This window comes from Tursiops truncatus, chromosome 9 (assembly GCF_011762595.2).
Source record: "Tursiops truncatus isolate mTurTru1 chromosome 9, mTurTru1.mat.Y, whole genome shotgun sequence".
Taxonomy (NCBI): Eukaryota; Metazoa; Chordata; class Mammalia; order Artiodactyla; family Delphinidae; genus Tursiops; species Tursiops truncatus.
Window position 1 is genome coordinate 81,629,587 of NC_047042.1, and position 21,647 is coordinate 81,651,233.

At 45.0% G+C, this 21,647-nt stretch overlaps 1 protein-coding gene across 2 annotated transcripts in view; it reads left to right on the forward strand.

Moving 5' to 3' along the window:
- SND1 (staphylococcal nuclease and tudor domain containing 1) overlaps window positions 1-21,647 on the forward strand; it is a 417,911-nt gene that overhangs the window by 262,559 nt on the left and 133,705 nt on the right. For both annotated transcript variants that reach the window (XM_073809898.1, XM_033863201.2), the window contains exon 15: window positions 7,241-7,382. In XM_073809898.1, coding sequence (XP_073665999.1) covers window positions 7,241-7,382 — 142 coding nt within the window. The remainder of the gene's footprint in view (window positions 1-7,240; window positions 7,383-21,647) is intronic.

Here is a 21,647-nt window from a genome sequence, read left to right on the forward strand (position 1 = left end):
ACCTGAGGAGGGATGTGGCTTGGCCCTGCCTTGGTCATCCACGCTAAAGAAAGAGGATTGAAGAAAGGAAGAGAGCATACTGGTAAAAGTTGATACCTTATCCTAAGTAGATACAGATTTACATGTGCTCTCTTTATCTGAGACACAGATATACCACCGTCTGCACTTTCTATACTAAACTTATAAGTAGACTTTTTTTTTCTTGTCTTAGAGAATAAACGAAGGGCATTGTATTTCCTGTTGGTGATAAAATGCAGATTTTTCCCGCTCAGAGGCTGTAACTGCATTTCTAAAGGTTAAATTGAATAGTTCTCACAGCATAATTTCAGCTGGTTAAATTTGGGAAACTGAAAGTCATTTGATAAAAGAATAATCTCTGAGCCTGTACAGAATTTTCATCTGATTGGGAATTTGGTATTATTTTATTCACATTAATCCGGATCACAGAATGATTTTATTTCAAGGTAGAAAAGAAATGTCAATAGGCATATGTACTTAGTAGTACCCTTTTCATTATTTGATGAGAATATTTCCTCTGTATAGCCAACTGAGGGATGACATCATGCTTTCTCTTAGCCATTGCCTAAGAATTGATACTTTCTTATGGTGCTTTTGGGAAATGGCTAAGATTTTTTTTCTACGCTCTTCTAACCCCTTGCTTTCTCATCCAAACTATTTTCTGCTTAAAATTTTTTTTTCTGGTGGTATGCGGGCCTCTCACTGCTGTGGTCTCTCCCGTTGCGGAGCACAGGCTCCGGACACGCAGGCTCAGTGGCCGTGGCTCATGGGCCCAGCCGCTCCGTGGCATGCAGGATCCTCCCAGACTGGGGCACGAACCCATGTCCCCTGCATTGGCAGGGGGACTCTCAACCACTGCACCACCAGGGAAGCCCTTCTTGTTTATTTTTAAATTTAGGTGTAACTTATGGAGTTTAGATAAACAGGTATACACAAAGCCATCACCAAAGTCAAGAAGAGAGGCTTTCATCATCCCCCAGAATGCTTCCGTCCCCTCTGGAGTCAACCCCCAACCCTTCCCCTGATCTATGGCAACCACTGATCTGCTTTCTGTCAGTACAGTTTAACTTTTGTAAGACTGTCGTAGAAATGGAGTCGTGTATTTGAGATCCATCCACGTTGTTGCCTACTTCCTCTTTATTGTAGAGTAGCATTCTGTCATGTGAGTGGACTACAGTTTGTTTATCCAGAGCCCTGTTGAGGGAGATTTCAGTTATGTCCAGCTTGGAGTGATGACAGACGAAGTCCAGGCCATATTCTGGGGATCCTCTAATCTCTGTAACAGGATTTGACTTGCTCTTAGTTGGACGGCCACGATTGTTGGGATGCTGCTTTGCATGTTTTCATTCTAAACACATGAATGTGCTTCTCTTCTTAACATTTGCCAAGTCCTGCTTTCTTTTCTCAGTATTGTACCTCATGGAACAGAGATAGATGGTGGGCAAGACCAACCAAATAAAAATACTCATAGACACGTGTCTTTTGCAGGGCTCTAGAGGTCAGGCGCATCCTCAACGTTTCAAGTCTGATGGCGGAGGCATTTTCCCCTCCATGTTGGGGACACAAAGGACATGGTCAACAGCTTTCTTCTTACAGTGTGGGAGGCACACCACACTGGCGCTCTCTGCTTTTTTAGGCTGCCCTCCCTTAATAATTGGTAAAGAAGTAGAAGCAGGGAAGAAAACTGAAGGTCATGTTCTCTGAGTGTTCTCCCGATTAGAATGCAGCCTCCCAAGTTTAGGGCTTTCTTCCAGCCTAGGACTCCTGCAAATGTCCTCTTGCTTCATGCTCCCAGGAATGGAGCCCGGAGCCTGAAACCTGATTTCTCCTACTTTCTGACGTGTTGGAGCCTGAGTGAGGTGCTGTGCCAGCTAACTAAACACTGTGAGAAACTAAACCATAGACGACACTTGATGAAAGATTATTGATGGCCAGCTTCAGCACCTGTTTTTTCTCATGGTTTGTTTCTTTATAATTTTTTTTTCCCAGAGTGGTTTTCTCTAGGGTTCTCTCTTGTGTTCACTTCATTCCTGTTAAACTTGCACCTCACTGATGTTTACACCCTCTACCAGTCCCGTTTACAGACACTTCACCACAAAACATTGATAACCAGCCAGGGAAGGGGAGCTTCAAATGTTTAAGTGCTTTGTGGTAATGTTGGAGCTGGGCCTATTCCCAAGTATCTCCTCTCAGGGCCCCATTTATGTCAAGAGATTATCTTGCTATGCAGCTCGTTCCTCAAAGAGAATCATAAACTCATTGTGTGAATTGGAATATCACATGGGGCCAGTAGAGCCCTGTGGTTGGGAAGGAGGAACAGTGTGCGGTGATGGATGACTTTTTTGCCTTTCTGGTCAGGGATGTAGTTGTGATTTGTCTTCCACATAGTTGCAGAGGTAATTCACCTGGTCTGGAGAGCCCTGACAAGATAGATACCTATGATGATGAATTACCACAATACAGCTTAAAATAACAGAGTGTGTTTGCTTCAGTATCCTTAGCCGTAAGTTCTGATTTCCATGTTCTCTTTTTCTCTCTGCATCTGTCCTCTTGTACACATAGGCTTTGCTGCTTCAATATTAAGATTGGTTGGACCCAAACAGCATTGTGCTCTGGAGTCCTTGAGCCTCAGGTCAGTCCTATAGATACAGGATTGTCAGCTCTTTTAGGGGAGAAACGCTCCTGGTTTGCTGGAGTGGGCAGTTCAGGCCGCAACTATACCTGCAGGAAGCTTCATCACGTTTGATGGGCCTCTTTCGAGTTCAGTTTCTCAAGTGCTTGTGGAGTTGAATACCCCCATGGTACCATTATAAGCTCTGCATGTATTTGGTTTTAGTTCTTTTTCCTATGATGTTAATCAAAGAGTGATTGTGATGATGGGAACTAATTAGTGAGCTTCATTATTAACAGTTCCCATTTGAGACTTGCACATGATAATCCTGAGTGGTTAATTGTTAACTAATAACTTTACTGATTCCCATTTCCCTGTGCTGTTCTGTGTGCCATGAGGTTTGCCTCTCACCAGTCCTAACCACGTTAATGCCTACTGTATGGCTATTTTCAATGGAAAAATCATAGAATTCACTTTGCTAACATCTAGTGTAAACGGACAGCCGAAATCCCAGTTCCAGAATTCAGAGAACTTTGATTTATGTAAGTTCTGCTCTTCAAGGATGCAGGGGACCTAGCTGTGTAAGTAGTGTTCTTGTGGACCTCTGTCCTGTGCCTGCCATATAAGGATTCTGCTTTCCTTGTTCTCTTTCCCACCCCACTCCCATTCACAACTTTCCCACTCTCCCAAACTTGGTAATTCATTGTATTCAGTTATTTCAAACGTGGGTTTGCTTACACAGGAGGGTACTTTGTAGAGGTAAGTTGCAGTCTCACTGCTGTAGGGATTTTTTTTTTTATAGGCATTGACACATGCACCCACATTTACAAGAAATTTAGCCTGACCATCCAAAAGTGAGGGCAGAGTAGGAGTGTATGATTAAGGTGTCTTTATAACCTTTTCCACTCCCTAAGGATCATCCTGCTTTTCTTCAGCGTCCTTCAAAACCCTGCTCCTGTAAGTTTGAAGGATAGATATTCACATTCTTTGAAATGAAGTCACCCCAGGCATGTTTGTTACATCATTACTTTCTCAATTTCAAGGTGCATTGAGGAGGCAGAAACATTCCTTAAAGAGATGCCGTCCACAATAGCAGGTTAAATGTAGCTAATACAACCTTAAATTAGCTTTTCTAGGAGTACAGGAAAATACTCACGTTTGGTTTGTTTTGGAGCACAGGTAATGTGAAAAGTGCCAGTGCAACAAAGAACACTTATCTGCTCAGCACTGCAGTTACTTCTTGATTATTTACACCAGTGGAGGGGAATGTTAGTACAGAAAACAAAACTATAGCTAATTTATCTACCTGGATTCTCAAAGCCTTGAGACTGTGTAACTCAGCTATGGCAACTATGGCAGATAGATGCCCAGACCTCATGTAAACCAGCCACAGCACAGAAAACCTGAGGATGAGGGACTTTGCAACTAGACTTCCAAGCAGAAACATTTGATATTTAATAGTCTTACCTTGAAGTGAGCATCCTAAGTCTCAATGTTGTTATCTCTTTAAATTTGAGGCCTTTAATCTTTATTTTTAAAAATATGTTTGGAGTTATAAGGAATTCTGTCACTTCACTAAGTCTTAGAAGGTCCTGCTTTGCATTATTGGAAGAAAAATTTAAATGTCGTGTTAATGACATGCTTTGAACTTGATCACTTGGCTGCCCTGAGATCCGCCTGGCATCCTCAACCCCTCAGTAGGGCCTAAACTGGACTCTTATACTGGTTCTCATAGTCATGCTTTCTCTTATTTACCTATAGCTGTAACCTTAGAAATGAGTATTGGAATCTAGCACGTTGCTATACTTTCACAGGCTCTTTGGAAGGCAAGTCATTTAGCCATAGCATTTAGTCCATTTTCTAATGATCAAAATTCCTTAAAAAAAAAAAAATTCCATAGCTAAATTAGCAGACAATGACTTACAGCTACATCACCTGAGGGAACTTGTCAATCTGCCTTGCCAGTCTTTTCTTTTGAGCCACTGAAACAAATATTAAAGGTTTCAAGAATTTTTGGATTGAAAAGGAATTTGCCAAGCAAAGGAACAGCTTGAGATGACAAGGAAAGACAGACACCATTGCCTGCCTGTGACTGAGATTTGAAAGAGTTGATATCTTTTGGTGATTATTCAATTTAATTGGCTTTATAAGAATTTTTTATTTCTAAAACTCTACCACCTTGGACAAGATTTCCATCTTTTCCTTTAACAGGTGGTCCACGGGCATATCACCTGCTCCAGGCCTTTGGAGCATTTGCCTCAAGAGGATGGGGAGCTCCATGTCTTATCTTACAGTTTTGCCTCTGGAAAGAGACATGGCCAATTGTGGTGGGCTTTTAAAATTTGCTTTCATGCCTTCGATTGTCACAGTTGGCTTTCACTTCTAATCTTTGTCATAATCGATGGCATGTCACATTCTCTTTGCTGTCCTCCTGCGTATTTCTGGAATAGGACTAAGTTGTAGGTTGAGACTTAGGAGTGAGGAACATCCATTGGTTCATTTTTATCTATCTGTCTGTCTCTCTGTCTATGTGTCTTACATAGCTAATAGTAGGGCCCCTTCGTTTCTCCTTGATTCTCTGAGTAAGTATGTCTCTTGATAAACTAAGTAATCATTTAGCAAAATAGAATCTGCTGCATTAAAGGTGTACCTGTGCGTGTGCTGTTTTATTCCTGTAAGCATCTTTTTCTCAGGTAAATATGTCCAGGAGACAGTGATGAGCAAATGTCTATTTCTGAAAAATATAGATTACTGCAGTCTTGAGGGAAGGCCTTCTCTTTAGAGACCTTAAGTTGCCTAATGATTTGTGATAATCAATTTGATAATTGTTGACTTATTGGCTCAGCTCAGGAATCATGTCCCAGATTTATTCTAGTATGGCAAGAGCATTTTAATCAGGTAGTAGTGCCTTCTTTCCCATGGAGCATTTGTCTTGCTTGGCTGTTCTGGACTTCAGCCAACTGCTAGAAAGGCATTTTCCCACTGTGTGTGGATAGTAGAATGCGTATTTGTTTAAGTGTTCATTGGGGGAGTTTCCAACCCACTAAAGCTCATTGTTACCTTACCTTTTACCAATGTGCCCTTAGAAACACTGAGAATTGATGACTGCCTCTCCTTTTCTCTGGGAATCTGTTTGAAGGGAAGGATGAATCTCATTACTATAAATATTGTTTTCATCCCAGCCTACCTCACTGCTTCTGAATTAGAGGAGCCCCTTTGGCTGCTGTAAAGATGCTCAAATACTTGATGGCTTGTTAAATTTTCATTGTCTGATGTGCATGAATTTAGGTGCAATAGCTCTGCCGCTCAGAGTTAGGAAGGAAGAGCTTGGCGAGTGCAGACGGCTTATGTCATCCGAGTCAGGAAAGTGTGCAGAGCTTGCTGTCCTCAGAGGGAGTTTGCCAGTGGGCTGGCTGCGCTGAAAACCTCCTGAATTCATCCAGTGACTAGTCCCCCAGCACATGCCGTGTGATACTTCGATGCTTGCTTACTCTGTCATCTGTTTAATTAGCTTGAGAGACTGAAAGGACTTGGTGGCTCTTAGCTCCTCCAAAGCTAAGAGCTCTGAGGTTCAGAAGGTCCACGATTTGGCACTCTTGAGGGTGGAATGCATGCAGTTTGTGTTGATGTGTGAAAAAAGTTTAAAAAGCCCTGTGCAGTTTCATGTGTTTTTATTGTTTCTGTAATTCTTTGCGCTGACGTGATGCAGTATTTACTGGTCCCTGTGGTTCACATCCTGCAGTTGCAGATTTCCCAGGCTGGGAACAGGAGCAGTGTGCCCCAGGTCCTGGCTTATCCCTCAAAAGCGTGGGGAGCAGGGCTTGCGGTATCGGTGCCCAAAGAAAGCTGCGCTCTCCTCCTTGTTAGGAAAACATAGCCTATTAAAGTTTGAAGACGAACTGTTTTGGGTTTCCTGGGAAAGGGCTTTAGGGGCTGTATCAGGATCCGGGTGTCACAGGGTTTTTTTGTTCGTTTGTTTTGGGGGTTTTTAAATGAAAATTAAAGGTTAGATGAATCTCCAAAGAAGGTGAGTATTGGTCTTCTCCCCTCGATTTTATGTAGAAGGAAGAAGAGCTCTTTTTCCTATTCCAGAGGAGTGAAATTCTCATTTCAGGCCACAGTCCTAACCTTTTTTTTTTTTTTTTTTTTTTTGCGGTACGCGAGCCTCTCACTGTTGTTGTGGCCTCTCCCGTTGCGGAGCACAGGCTTCGGACGCGCAGGCTCAGCGGCCATGGCTTACAGGCCCAGCCGCTCCGCGGCATGTGGGATCTTCCTGGACCGGGGCATGAACCCGTGTCCCCTGCATCGGCAGGCGGACTCTCAACCACTGCGCAACGAGGGAAGCCCCGTCCTAACTTTTATATCCACTTTAGTAATTGAACAGAGAGGAGAAGAGAGTGAGAATGTTCTGGAAGCTTTTGATTAACTATATTTCTCCTAAGAAAGTCACATCGGTATCTTGTTTTTGTCCTGGTTTCAGAAATGTCTGATATTCTAGGGTTTTTCGCCCAGCTTCCTGTGGTCTGCCAGACTTTTTGCCCTAGACCAGAGAGAAAGAAACATTTACCTAGATTCCATTACTTTTCTAACGATTCTTCTTTTCTCCCCCAGGACACCCAAAAAGCAAAGCAGTTTCTGCCCTTCCTTCAGCGGGCAGGTCGTTCTGAAGCCGTGGTGGAGTATGTGTTCAGTGGGTCTCGTCTCAAGCTGTATTTGCCAAAGGAAACTTGCCTTATCACCTTCTTGCTTGCAGGTAAGTCTTCTGTGTTATGTGTTGTTCTGAAAATTCTTCTTGGAGCTCGGAAGTCATCCCTGGAGGTCACGTGCCCTCCTTTCTACAGGACTTGGAGCCCATATAGGTGCTTCAGCCTCTAATTGAGATGTGAACACAGAGTTCCTAGGTTTGATCCTGCTGTTACTGCAGACCCAGCACTGGTCCTGTCCTGCTTCTCATTCCCGCCAACCACAGGACGTAGGAGTGCAGGACAGCTAACAAGACAGCCCGTAGTGAAGGGAGGCTAACACAGCCTGAATGAAGGGAATTCCAGACGTAGGAAAACATTAATGATGGAGTGCTCACGGTTGGTGTTGCCCATTTGGGATGGACCGCCCTGCTGTGTTAGTCACGGGCAAGGCCACAGAGGCGCCGAGACACTCTGCCCTTGTAGCTCCACAGGCAGTGCCACTTGTGCTCTTGTATTCTTTCCAAATCCTTTATGAAACCCCAGATGTGACATTACCTTCACAAGCCCCTGCGTCCCTGGTATTTCCCTCTTGCACTAAGGGTGCCATGCCAGGGCAAGCCTTCCTCCTTTACTTTGCTAACTGACTGTCCATCTTTCTTATCCTGTCTTATCTAGTAACATTTCACAAGCCAGCAAGTCTGTGTGTGAACTGTGCTCTTTGAGAAATTTACGTGTGTGCATTCAAGGAGCAGACCGTTTCATTTCTTCCCTGCCGGCAGACAAGAAAGTTATTTATTTCCAGCAGTACTTCGCAGTTGTGGTCTTTGAGGGAGAAGGTCACCCCACCCCGATATACATTCCCAAAGATTGTATTCCATTGTGTTTACCCACTGCACGCCACCTCCTCTGAGGCCAGCCTGTTGCCTTAGCACTACTTCTATTGAATCCTGGGGTAGAATTTGCCATGGGGGAAGAGAACTGGGGGCCATGTTTGCCATCCCCTGCCAGATTGCCTCAGCCTTGCTCTCCTCGAAGGCACTGATGGTTTCTTCCCCATAAGGGTCTCCCTCAGGCCCCAACTAAATGGATTGTTAAGTGTGATTAGTCACTCACCTAGCAGAAAGCCGTGAAGCTCACTGTTGCTGCCTGGCCCTCACTGCTCCGTGAGGCTCCTGAGCTCTCTTAAGAGGTTACTGATCACTGCCCAGCTCTGCAGGCTTTCTGCAGCTCAGGGGCAGCTCTAGAGAAGAAAGGCCGCAAGAAGTCCATACCTCGCCGAAGGGCTGTGCTCTCGTGTCTGCGAATATGAGTTGTAAGTAAACTGAGGGGCAGAGTGGCAGTGTGTGTGAGTCCTTTCATGGAGCCATTTGTGCCCTTTTTCTTAAGATTTCTGTAGCAGAGGAGTTTCTTAGCAGTGAATTCTTGTTACAGGGTTTGAGGTATATATTCAACTCATTCTTTGCTCTCTGCCTGCAAAGCATCCTTCTGGCAGAGCTTTATCCCAGAGGTGTGAAAGAGAAACAGTATTATTCTTTCCTGGAAACCTGGCTGCAGATCTATAGGGGAAAGAAAACATTGAGGTTCTGGCTTCCAAACTTAAAACCACCTGAATGGAGCCGGCTCAGAGCTTTAAACCTGTCTTGCCTGGAGTTTTCCTGCAGAACCCTTCTGGTGGTACCTTGCTGAAACACATGCAGCCTGATCACTCAACTCGGCATCAGCTGGTTCCTCTGTGTACTTGGCATTATTCTAAGCTTAGCAATTCAAAAGGCATTGCTTGAGTTAACTTACACTGTGGAAGATAGATTACAGAAGCAAATTCCTGGTAGAAACATAAGCTTTTCCATTTTTCTCCTGCCGTACTCTATGCAGTTGTATTGTGCATCTTCTGATTTCTTTAGAAACCTGGCAGGGATACAGGACATTGAAAAGTTGGAAAAGAAAGCCAGCCTCGGTTTGCATCATGGCTCTGCTCTGTACAAGCAGGGGACTTTAGGGAGGTTTGTTTTTTTTGGGTTTTGTTTTGTTTTTTTGACTCACTTCAAACGTTAGTTTACACATCAGTTAACTGGAGAAAGTTTCTTGCCGCTCAGGATGTATAGAGGTTTAGAGCAAGCCTGCCATAAAGTAGATCATCAATAAATGTTTCCTTCCTGTTCTTCTCACAAAGACTTAGTGAATTCATAACGAAAGCTTTCCTTAACTCTGTACAGAATGGCACAGTTGTGCAGTATGTGTGCACGTACCTGTGGCTCTACCACAGAGACTTTGACCTCCCCATTAATTCAAGTAAATCAAGAGAAGGAGCTAGGAGCTGTCCTAGCCTCCTCCTGACTAAGCAAAATGCTCACTAAAAGAAAAGCTACTGGCTTTCCTCTTTGAGTCTGGAGCAAGGAACTCTGCATCCTGGTAAGACACAGTCCTAGGTCTTAAGCGCTAGAGGGAAGACAGATACATGAACAAACTGTAGTGTTGGGTGTTAGGTGAGAAAATAGAATTATTTACAATGCACAGAAGTAGCCCAGAGAAGAGAATGGTTGGTTAGGTGGAGATCAGGGATTGTGTATCTGAGCTGTGTTTTAAAGGACAAATAGGAGTTTGCAATGTTGTAAGGACAGGACGGGAGGGGAGGAAGAGAGGAATATTCTAGATAGAGGTACCAGCAGGTATACAAAGATGTAGAGGTATGATGCATTCTGATGTGTCCAGGAAACCATGAATCCTTTGGTATTGGTGGGGTATGAAGAGTCAAGAGTAGGGTAAGGCTGGAAACACAGATGGAAGCTAGTCTTCTGTGGAATATACTGTGGACCCTCAGAGGCGCTCAAGGTATCAGAGCGTGTGTCATGCTCACACTTGTGTTAAGAAAGTTTATTTTGGTAGATACATTGGTATACGTGAGGCTGGAGGCTGGGAGAGTGGTTAAGAAGCAAGAGGGATAGAGGCCCGAAATCTGGTGATGGAGGAGAGGAGAGATTGGAAGAGTATTTAAGAGGAAGACTTCCTAATTCAAGGAATGACTGAGGTTTTTTGGTCAAGGATGGGGGATGACATTGAGTATGGGAAAGAAAGTAAACAGGTCCAAGGCTTGAGTTATTGGGCAGATTTTGATGTCCACCAGCAAGGGCGACACTAAGAGTAGGTTCTTGGAACAGATCGTTGGTGGTCAGGGGATTAGATGGTGAATCCTCAGAGAGCAGTCTTCTGGAAGCCAAGGGAGGGGAGAATTCCAAGGAGTCAGCAGTGTCGGGTTTTACCTTAAAAGATCAAGTAGTTAAGAACTAGGGAGTGATTTTATACTATTGATTAATTGGTAAGTCACAGATGATCTTTGTCAGTACGATTGGGGAGTAAATGTGGGCAATAAGGAACAATTTAAAATAGACTGCTCTTCACAGCAGTCTAATAGAATGGAAAAAGGAGTACAGAAAAGTGAATGCTAAAGGGTCAAGGGAACATTCTGAAGATGTCAGCATCTTGAGTACTTTTATAACGAATTCTTAGGATTGGTGCAGAACGTGGTATGGATACTTAGAAAAGCTATTCAGTATACCTATTGTCTTCATAGTGCCAGTTATAGACTGTAAAACTCAACAAAGTCTCCTTGGCTAATGAGGATATAAAAGAGATGAAGTGAGAAGATATCAGGAACTTGAGAGGCACTAGTCTGAACAGGAACTCAGAAAGGATACAAGTAAATGTTTGCTAGGGCAGTGACCCTGCGGAGACAGAATGAATGCGATGGAGAACATGGCTGGAGGATCCTAGAGAGAAGGGTCCCTCGGTCATCCGGGACCAACCACAAAGCTGAACGTCAGCGTAGACAGACACGATGCTTACCCCGTGCAGCTGCTCACCTGGAAGGTGGTCCTCATGGCACGGCTTGGCAGCTCTCTGTGGAATGTGCCCTGCACCCTGTAAAATTGACATCTGCTGGAAATGACGTTAGGGTTGTGATTCTCAAGGGGAAAGTCAAGAGAATTGTTCAGCAATCCCATATGTGCTGGGATCATCACTCCCAGCCTTTTGGAGAGCCCTCTGGATTTCAAGGTGGGGTGGACACTTTCCGTTTTTACGTGGCCTTTTTTGGGCAGACGGCCCCGCAGCTTGATAGGGAGTGGCATTTGGCCCAAGCCAGCTGGCCTCTCCGTCATGGTTCCTGCACCCCTGCATGTGGAATGATTGCTTGGTCAGATGGGATAGCAGGTGGGGCTGGGCAAAGTCAGCTGTAGCTAACAGGCCAGCGCCTCCTGAGAGCTCTTGCCCTTCAGTCCTCTGAGCACCTGGCTTAGGTTCAGCCGGTGAGCAGGTGACCTTACCGCCTCAGAACTGAGACGGTTCAAGGTCCCCCCGCCTGCTGCTGTGGCCTCCTCCTATGTGCACTTATTTCAGTCTCAGAGGCAGTCACAGGAAGTTCTTGTCCGGAGTTAACAGAAAGGTCAACATTCCTCAGGCCCCCAACACTTGTTTAAAAGCACCCTTTTTCCTCATCTAGCATTTAGTGAGCTCCATACATTTCCTCCTCTTAGAACAAAAGCAGTTTACCTTCAGTCTTTGTTTTTAGTTCATTTTCACTTGTCCTGTGTGTCACCTTTTACTTAGTATCTCGTCTAAAGGGATACGGAGGCACGTATTTGCAGATTGCTTTGCCCACGATTCACGTTTTTATTCCACAGCACCGGTGGGCCTGGAGCGTGTGCCTTATTGCTGTGACCTTTATATTATGTTGCCCTATTTTGCATTACTTTCTTAGCTCTGGGCTACTTGGGTCATGCTGAGGGCGCAGTTCAGGAAGTTGTCCTGTTGGCTAAGCATAGCAGGTATCAAATTAGTGCCTGTAAACCAAATGCCTGAATGAGAAGAGGGTAATAATTTGAGGTTTCGGTGTAAAGTAATCTAAGGAGTCTTGTGTCAGACATTTGGAGTCTTCTAACTCACTGAGCCTACCCCATTTACATTTCTGTGTTTGTTCTTAACGGTGGGACAGCAATAAGTGCGAGGAATTGTGGACCGAGGCAGGTTTGGCATGGTGGGGAGTGGATGTCTGTCACCTGGGGTGGAACTCACTGTACAAACCACCAAGAATGCAGCAGCCACCTGGCAGGGGGTTTCCATGTGGATCACAGCAGGTGACTTATAATTAACCAGTTACCTAGTCATATGAAACAAGACCAGAAAATGAGACTTTTCTTTGCCTGCCCTTTGGCATTTTTCAATTTTTTTTTCTCTTTGATTACAAGTCCCCTCTTGAAGCTGCCTTATGACAAGGGAGGCAATAAGGAGAGGTCCTAGATGTCTGGGGTTTGATAAATGGTGGCGGGAATGTGCATGATGAGCTAAGGGGTTGGCTGTGTGTCCTTCCACCCTGAATGCCTTTGAACAAAGTACCTCATTTCCTTCTGTCTCTGTAATGTCTCTTCTCCAGCCAATCCTAATAGGAATATCAACTGCCTGTTTCAGTAGACCAAGAACTTTAATGAGAGGAGAGGGAAGGTGAACAGGAATATCGTCCTCATCTCCTGGCCCCAGGAATGGTGGATCCCCATTGATTACCAGTGCCTAACCAAATTAACACAACACCAATGTATGTTTAAGTGAGAAATCCCATTCTGCTATCACAGAGGTGTAATGAATCAGGCTGTTGTTGTAGTTGTGTTTGCTGGGCTTCTATCCTTAATTAAGTAGTTACAGGGTCTGCTGATACTTATGAATTCTTTTCAGTTACTTTAATTGAATTGCAACTTAATGGATATTTGTAAAGTGGAGTATTCTTTCTCTTGGGACTTGCCCATTTGGTTCTGTCTCTGCCTCCTACTTGCTTCCAGTTGGGTCCCATTACTGGAAATGGGCAGCTTGACATGAAACTTTTCTAGGGCTGCTCTAGTTGTTCACTTTTAAAGGTATCATTGTGAATTATACGAATTACATTTGTGTCAGAAAGTCCTCTAGGGTCACTTGTCAGGAAATATTAGCACAATAAGCAAGTTTGGGGAGACTTTTTTAATGAGGCCAAGATTTTTATAAACCCACTAAAAGAAACACAGTCTCTGATAGCTTGTGGATGATGCTTAAATTAATCAGATAATTTCTGCTTTCTTGAATGTCTTTTAGTCTAATAGTTGAGACAGCCACACGAAAAACTTTAACAGGGAAAAATAAAATGGAGCTATGAAAAGTATAGGCAACATACCATGAGAATGCAGAGGAAAGAACAGTCAATTGAGGAATGGAAAAGACTTCCCAAGGGAGGTGGTATTTGAGCATCCAGGAAGATCTGGAACATTTTCTTTTGGCAAAAGCTGGGTGCGATTCATTTAGGCCAAACAGCTTTGCCTGTATCATTAGCTCTCAGGGAGAGTCGCGTAAAGAAATGGATGGACTCATCAATCGTTTTTCCCTCTGCTTTTGTCTGGTCGTGTAAATCTCCTTCTTGGGTCTCCCGCTGTGGAACATTCAGCGCTCTGCCCTTAGCTCCCCGTCTCTGCAGGCAGACCATCACCCATGGTCACGTGGATGGAAGTGCAAGCCTACTATTACAGCCTGATTATCTTCCATCTTTAGATTGTGAATCATCCCCAGAATGAGCCTCGTCATGTTTGTGGGTCACTCAATCACATGGCTATTTAATAATTTTTTATATCCACTGGGCACTTTGCTAGGAATATTGAAATGTGTAAAAGATGGTGCTAGCCTTCAAGCAAAGTACTTGTATGTACTGAAGTACAGGATATATAGACATGAAGAAAAAATATATTTGTAAGAAGTGTAAGGGGAGGAGAAGCAATTCCTAGCCTTTTATAAAATTATTCTTCTGTGATACTGTCAAAAAGGCTAAGGCAATCCTGATCCATAACCCGGAAGTACAGTATCCAGAGAGGGATAGAGCCAAGTGCTGGCTCAGCCGCGTCAGTTCAGGCCTGGAGTGTGATGTTCCATCTGAGGACCACGCTTTTAGGGAGGACATCAGCAAACTGCAGAAGGATCAGAAGGCAGTGACCTGGGTGGTAAGAGACCTAGGAAGGCCGGTACCCAAGGACCAGTAGAGGCATCAAAGGAGATGTACAGGACACAGTCGAGTGTCTCAGGGTAAAAGAGGCAAGGATTCAATTTTTTTCAGTAGTCATTTTAATTTTTTTTTGATTGAGACAGAGTAATAAAGACATCAATAAAAATACGATTTGTTCAGCATGGTTTAACGGCAGCCACAGACCTTGGAGCTAGAACACTTAAAGATGCCTTCTTGCTCTCCCGCTTCCTAGTTAATTATTTCCCTTAGACTGGCCTGCTTATCTTGGTGTGATGCTGGGACCCAGAGGTGAGGGAAGCAGCAAGGCCCATATGGCAGTTCCCAGCCAGTCAGTCCAGAGGCTCCAGCAACTGAGGGGGAGAGAGTCCTAGTGGTGGCCCTACCTTCTGCGGAGTCAGTCTGAGGGGTGGCACAGCCTCCCAATTGGGATGTTCTGCCCTCACCATCTCAGTTGGGTTTCCCGTGCCAAGGAAAGAAAGATGCTGATTTATCCTCAGTTCTGGATAGGCCCATTGATTGCCTCTGGGTGGATAGGTCAAAGGTAAGTGAAAAGAACCCTTGCCTCCTAAGTCCTCTGACTTCTGCCTTTTACTCTTGCTGCTCTGGAGTTTTGATATCAATGAGATAGGGGGAAAATATCCTGCAGAGGTATCAGGCCTGTTCTCTGCAGCGCTTGTGAGAGCCAGTAGAGTGGTACAAGAGGGTCAGACCTGAGAGTTTTTCCCCAAGGGTTCCTTTTGCCATTCCTTCTCCTCCCCTCCTACTCTAAGGTTCTTTCTGAGTCTGTTAAAGATTATTTAGGCTGCCTTCCACCTGGTGGGCATGGGGGGAAGGAATGGAAAGCTTACAGAGCTCTGATGGCTGTTCTTTGCTGGAGTCTTTCCAATACCAGCACCTGTCTCTGGTTGTGCCCTGATGCGGTTCTAATCCGATTCTTGTGGCGTCCCCAGAAAAATAAATTTCAGTGTGAATATTTCAATGCCATCTTGTCAGCCTATTGGCATTTTCCACCAGCCATTTAGTAGTAATGGTGGCAAGCAGTAGCATCCACGACTGGGCTGCTCACCACTTCCCCACCCTGAGGGGGTGTCTATTTGGCCAGCCTAAGAGTAGGAAATTGCGTGTCCTGGATGCAGGAGAGGGAATGTAAATGGTGTGGTAATTTGAAATTAAAGGGAAATGCTTAGAAATCTGGTAATGGGCAGCCCTGGGGTGAACAGTGTGCACTGTGCCCATAAGACTTAATCTTGGTTGCTATGGGAACCACCTTTCACATTCCCCTTTCAAACAGATATGACTGGATTTTATTTTTTATATATTTTTAATAGATTTATTTATTTATTTTTGGCTGCGATGGGTCTTCGTTGCTGCGCGTGGGCTTTCTCTAGTTGCTGTGGGCGGGGGCTGCTCTTCGTTGTGGTGGCTCCTCTTATTGCAGAGCATGGGCTCTAGGCACACAGGCTTCAATAGTTGTGGCTCGCAGGCTCAGTAGTTGTGGCTTGGGAGCTCTAGAGCGCAGGCCCAGTGGTTGTGGCCCACGGGCTTAGTTGCCCCCCGGCATGTGGGATCTTCCTGGACCGGGGCTTGAACCCATGTCCCCTGCATTGGCAGGCAGATTCTTAACCACTGCACCACCAGGGAAGCCCATGACTGGATTTTAAAAAGCAAAAAGGTTCTTCATCATTGAAAAGTGTCTTTGCCCCCAAGCCCCGGGTCTTTTCACACCTTGGGTTCCTTTCAGAGAGTTTTCCTGAGGCTTCCCCAAACTAATGGGATGGATTTGCCAGAGTCTCTTCCTGGCCCTTTATATAACAGCACTGACATGGGCATTAGAACACGTGGTGTCCAGTATGGGCAGCTAGCCCAAGCATCCTCTCCTGTCGCCCCTGAGGGGGCACCACGGGTTTCCACTTAAGCAACTGGATAGGACCACTGGTCACATCATGATGGGCTCCGAGGAAGCCCAAGGAGCTGTGCTCGGTCTCAGTGCCATGGGATCGGTCCCAGATTCTGATGTAGGGCTGCCAAGCACAGACCTTGTAGGAGCAAGAACAATTCACAAAAGTTCCTTTCATATTTGGAAGGCATCTGAGACAACCGCATTCTCAGTCATGGTTTTTCATCATTAGAGCTTTTTCCCATTTATTTAAATTACCCACTTAATCCAGGCCTTGTATGTTTTCAGGGTTGTTGTTTTTTTCTTTTTTTTAAATAGATTTACTTATTTCATTAATTAATTTATTTATTGGCTGCTTTGGGTCTTCAATGGCTGTACATGGGCTTTCTCTAGTTGCGGTGAGCCAGGGCTACTCTTCGTTGAGGTGCATGGGCTTCTCATTGCGGTGGCTTCTCTTGTTGCGGAGCACGGGCTCTAGGTGCGTGGGCTTCAGTAGTTGTGGCTCGTGGGCTCTAGAGCACAGGCTCAGTAGTTGTGGTGCACGGGCTTAGTTGCTCCACGGCATGTGGGGTCTTCCCGGACCAGGACTCAAACCCGTGTCCCCTGCATTGGCAGGCGGATTCTTAACCACTGCGCCACCAGGGAAGCCTGTTTTCAGGTTTTTTTTAAACCCTCCTTTGCTTATGATAAAATAAATGAGAATCTACGTCTCTATTCAGCGGCCTTTGATTTCTGGACATACAGCTCCCTGCAAAGTTGACTGGCAGGCTTCTAAATGGGCTTTGGAGAAACTTTCTGTCTAAGCTTTTTGGATTCCCTGTAGTTTTCCTTATTATACTCACGCTTTACAATTAGCAGTCCTGAATAAACCCTAGTAACTCCCATGCTTACCTTCACTATATGTAGGAAGATATTTAAATGGACTAGTTAGTTAGTCTATGGCGGGTGGAGAAGTTCCCATTTCCCTGCCCTGGTGTGCCTCCTCTTCCTGAGCTTGTACATCTGCTAGTGATTTTTCTAGGGTTAATTTGGGTGTTTTTATTTTTAAATTGGAACATGGTGTCTGTCTCTTCTCTGTGTGTGTTTTGGATGCAGCCCCTGTGCTAGGCATGCGGTTATTAACTCTACTGATATACCAGTTTGCTCATTAGCATTTGCATTTTAAATTACAAGCTAGAGCAGACGACATTTATGCTATATTTGTACCACTGCCTTCTTCATGAATGATGTCGTATGTGCAGGGACTGCAGAAATAACTCCTCTAGGCCCCTGAGGTATTTTAGTCTCTTCTTCAACAAACTATTTCTTTTTTACTCTTGATTCTCACTGTTTGATGGAAAAGAATTTAAAAATTCCCTAAGTTTAGCCTTATTTGTGAGTACTGCTGATTAGGATGTGCTGATGACAGACCAACCCTTCATATCAAAAGAGGCCTAGTGCACGGAGGGGCCTCTTTCCCTTTCACGTGATGCGCCTGGTGAGCAGTCTACTTTGCCTAGAGAGGAGGGAATTTCTTCCCCACAGTTTGGTGGGTGGGGAGACGTGGTAACAGATACTTGTTTTCGCTTCTCTTCAGGCTCACACCCCTCTCTTCTATAGTTGAATAATCAGAGGTTATTTTTTAACACCTGTTATTGCTTGGCGCTACAAGGGGAAAGAGAGGGAGATAGTATATGCCTTCAAGGAGCTTCTTTTTGACAAGAAACATTTAGATTACACCACAATACAGCACATACTTAAATAAATGCCAGTAGTTAAGTTCTCTTCAGGGAACTCTTCCTCTTGCCACATGGAAACTCCACCGCCTAGATCATAAGAACCAAGCCAGTCATGGATTGTGGACCTGGGAATGGAGCCTCCTAGGCTGAGGCGTGCCCAGCTCTGCCTCAAGGGTTTGGCTGGTTCCTGGCAGCAGATTGAGGGCCGGAAGTAAAGCTATGGTAGATGGCTGTGCATTCACATCATTGTGCTCTTTCTTTGTGGTAACAAATGTTGGTTCTCTGAGGTCTGTCACAGGGACCCTTCCTCTTGGTGAATTCTGGCTTTTAAAACACATCATGAAAAATCCAGGGAAGTCACACTGGAAAATAGATGTGCATTCTAGGTAATAAATACAGAGGTAGGTAGCAATTCTTTATCCATTCTGTCTTGCCCATCAGCTTCTCAAAAGAAGTTTAAAAGTTTGAAAGGTCAATGGGCATGACAAACTTCATGAAGAATTGTTACCTACCTCTGTATTTCTTTTCTTCCATGACGGTGGTTTGTGTTTCATGTCTGGTGTACTCTGTTAGACGTGTCCTTTAGTGGCTTCCATGAGCTCTGGCCTCCAAACACAGGAGCCTCAGTGTTTATGTGTTTATTTATGTTTTTCCCTATGTTTTTCCTTCTCTAGTTTCTTTTGATCTCTGTTCCTGTTACCTGGCAAAATTGTTCTCCAGAAACTGAGTCTAGGGGGCTTCCCTGGTGGCGCAGTGTTTGAGAGTCCACCTGCCGATGCAGGGGACACGGGTTCGTGCCCTGGGCCGGGAAGATCCCACATGCCGCGGAGCGGCTGGGCGCGTGAGCCATGGCCGCTGAGCCTGCGCATCCGGAGCCTGTGCTCCGCAACGGGAGAGGCCACAACAGTGAGAGGCCTGCGTACTGCCAAAAAAAAAAAAAAAAAAAAAACCAGAAAGTGAGTCTAACAAGGCAAGTATAGATGGCATGGAGGAGATGAGCGGGTCCCTGGAGTGTTTGCAGTAATAAGCAAAGCATGAGTTCCAGTGGCTGGCGTCACAGTGAAAGTACGGGGCAGATGAAGGTTCCTTGGGGTTGTATGGTGGCAGGCATCTAGATGGTACTCAGAGTGTTCAGAGTCTCATTTGTAAATGCTACATGAGGACGCTGGTGGAAACAGTTGAGACAAACAGCTCACTAAAGACCCAAGGAATCCCACAGACTCTTTCATGACATCTGTTATCAGGTGAAGGACTGCTTGCTGCCCATCACTTCCGAGCCTACTGGGGCTCCAGAGGAGAAGGGATGGGGTTGACTCCCTGAGCTCCCCCAGCTGCCGAGCCATCCAGCCCCCTTGCAGTTCCCTGCACCTTCCTCCACTCTGTCCATGGGTTCTGACAGAGACCTTGAACTAAGTGGGTTAGGAATAAACTGCTTGAATGCGTTTGTGCAGATAGCTTCTCTCACCAGCTCTCTGAAGTGCTTTTTGAAATACACGGGAGCCCTTTGTAAGCTGCTTTATAAGCTGTGAAGTCCATTGTCACCGTTCTCTGCAGCCAGCATGTCTCTAACCTAAGTAATGTGGACTTGGCTCCTGGACAGGGCTGGGGATTGGCACCGTCAGCAGCAGCGCTGCCCTCCAGAGTCACCAGCAGCTGTTGCAGGTTGGAGGATTTGCAGAAATTGAGATGGCTGTTCCCAGATATTGGCACTTGCCTGGTGATGAATGACGTGTCTGTGCGCGGGTACTCTGTATGCTTTCCTTCGGCCTTTTCTTCTCAGCCCCTGATTGTGGCGCCCGCTCAATGGCCCCGTTGTGGAGGAGGGTGCTGAATGGAGGGGTGAGTGGCCTGCCTCTACCGCCATTCCCTCCCTCCATTGGCCTGAACTGAGACAGTAAGAATAGCTCTTTGATCCCCTGAACTGGTTCTTGGGGCAGGAATTTCGTGGCACATCACGCAGATGCCAAGGAACTAAGAATCCAACCTCCCGAGGCCAGAAAAATGAACTTCACCTGAAAGAGAGCCACGTGATCCCCACTTCCATTACTCTGGTGTCCTTTTGCCTTAACCCACGCATCTGTACCAGCGTGTCCAGAAAAGGTCTATTTTGATAAAGTCATTAATGGGTGGTATGTTTATTTCTGAGGTGATTGCCCAAGAGTGAAATTTTTAGGGCTTTGTGCCACTTTGTATGATTCCTTCTTATCACACACAGTCATGCATATTCATGTATGCATATGCTGAAACTGGTGTTACAATGCTATCTCCTTAGAGATTAAACTGCAAAGAAACTGTCATGAATGACCTCTTTTAAGAGACTTGCACCCTCCCAACTCTAACTTCTGCCATGGTTCTCACATGTCACCTTTTAATTTTGTCTACTTTGCCACTGTCTGAAATTTTCTAGTTTACTTATTTGTATGTTTTTGTGACTCTTTGTATCACCAGAGTGTAAGATGCTTGAAGGCAGGGACCTTGTCTTGTGACTGCAGAATCCCTGTACTAGTGCCTAGAACAGCACCTAATCCGGAGTCAGCATTCACTGGACGGTTCTTGGATGAGCGAATGGATGCACGCTGGTTCTGGGCTAACACTTATTAGCTTATTTGGAAATTCTGAAAACAAAATAACAGCACTATTACCATGGAGAATGAGTGCTAGAGCCACAGCAGCCCTAAAATGGAAAACAGAGTACCAAACGGGGTACCTGTCCAGAGAACTGGACTAAGGCTTAAAACTGCCCCTCAAAGTCACATAACCTCTCTGGGCCTTGGACTTTTTCAGAGAGTGAGGGGATCGGATTAGGTTTCTCTCGAGATTTGAATCTCTAATCATAGTAATAACCTTAGTGAGCATTATACGCTGTGAAGTAACTCATTTAATCCTTACCACAGCTGTTAGGTGGATACCATTACAATCCCCATTTCATAGATGAGAAAACTGAGGCCTAGGAAAGTTAACTTCCTAAATAAAGAGCAGAGCATATTTTCTTGATCTTATCCTATGTGCTGTCATTTAGGATGTGTTGTGCAACTTGACATTGAATGTACTGAAGGTCTTACCTCTTCTGCTTTTCCAGTCTTCCGTGCATTCATCTCATCTGCCTGTGCTCTCTTGTTGGCTAGGAATCAACCAGATGCCACCTTTCTTCTGGGAGGACCAAAAGCAAAGCTTAAGAAGGGCATGATGGTGGCCCTTTTTAGGAAATGTAGTAATGTGGATATGAGATTTTAGTTGTTGTTTTAGAGTTTGGATTTGTTTCTTGGCCCCAATAGGAACACACCTAAGCTGAGAGCATGGCTAGGACATGTGACTGGGGAGGAGAGAGAGAGCAGGTCAGACCTGTGGGATGGGTTTATGAGCAGGGCATTTATGGACAAATTAAACTTTAGCCCTGAGTAAGCGAAGTCCTAAGCCAGTTATTACTGCTCTGGCACTTCTAATGGGCCCTATGCAACCCTTATAAATTATTCAGCTGCTTTACTTAGAAAAGGCCGAGCTACTTGCCTTAGTCCTGGTGATTCTTCAGTAGAGCTCAGAGAGAACAGGTTAGAGGGGCAGCAGTACTTACCTCCAAGGAATCCTCCTTTCTCATAAGGAGATGAAAGGGTTAAACTGACTACCTCAAGTAGCAGAGTTTTGACAGATAATGCATAAGACTGTTAATATTGGAGATAGACAAAGGGCTTTC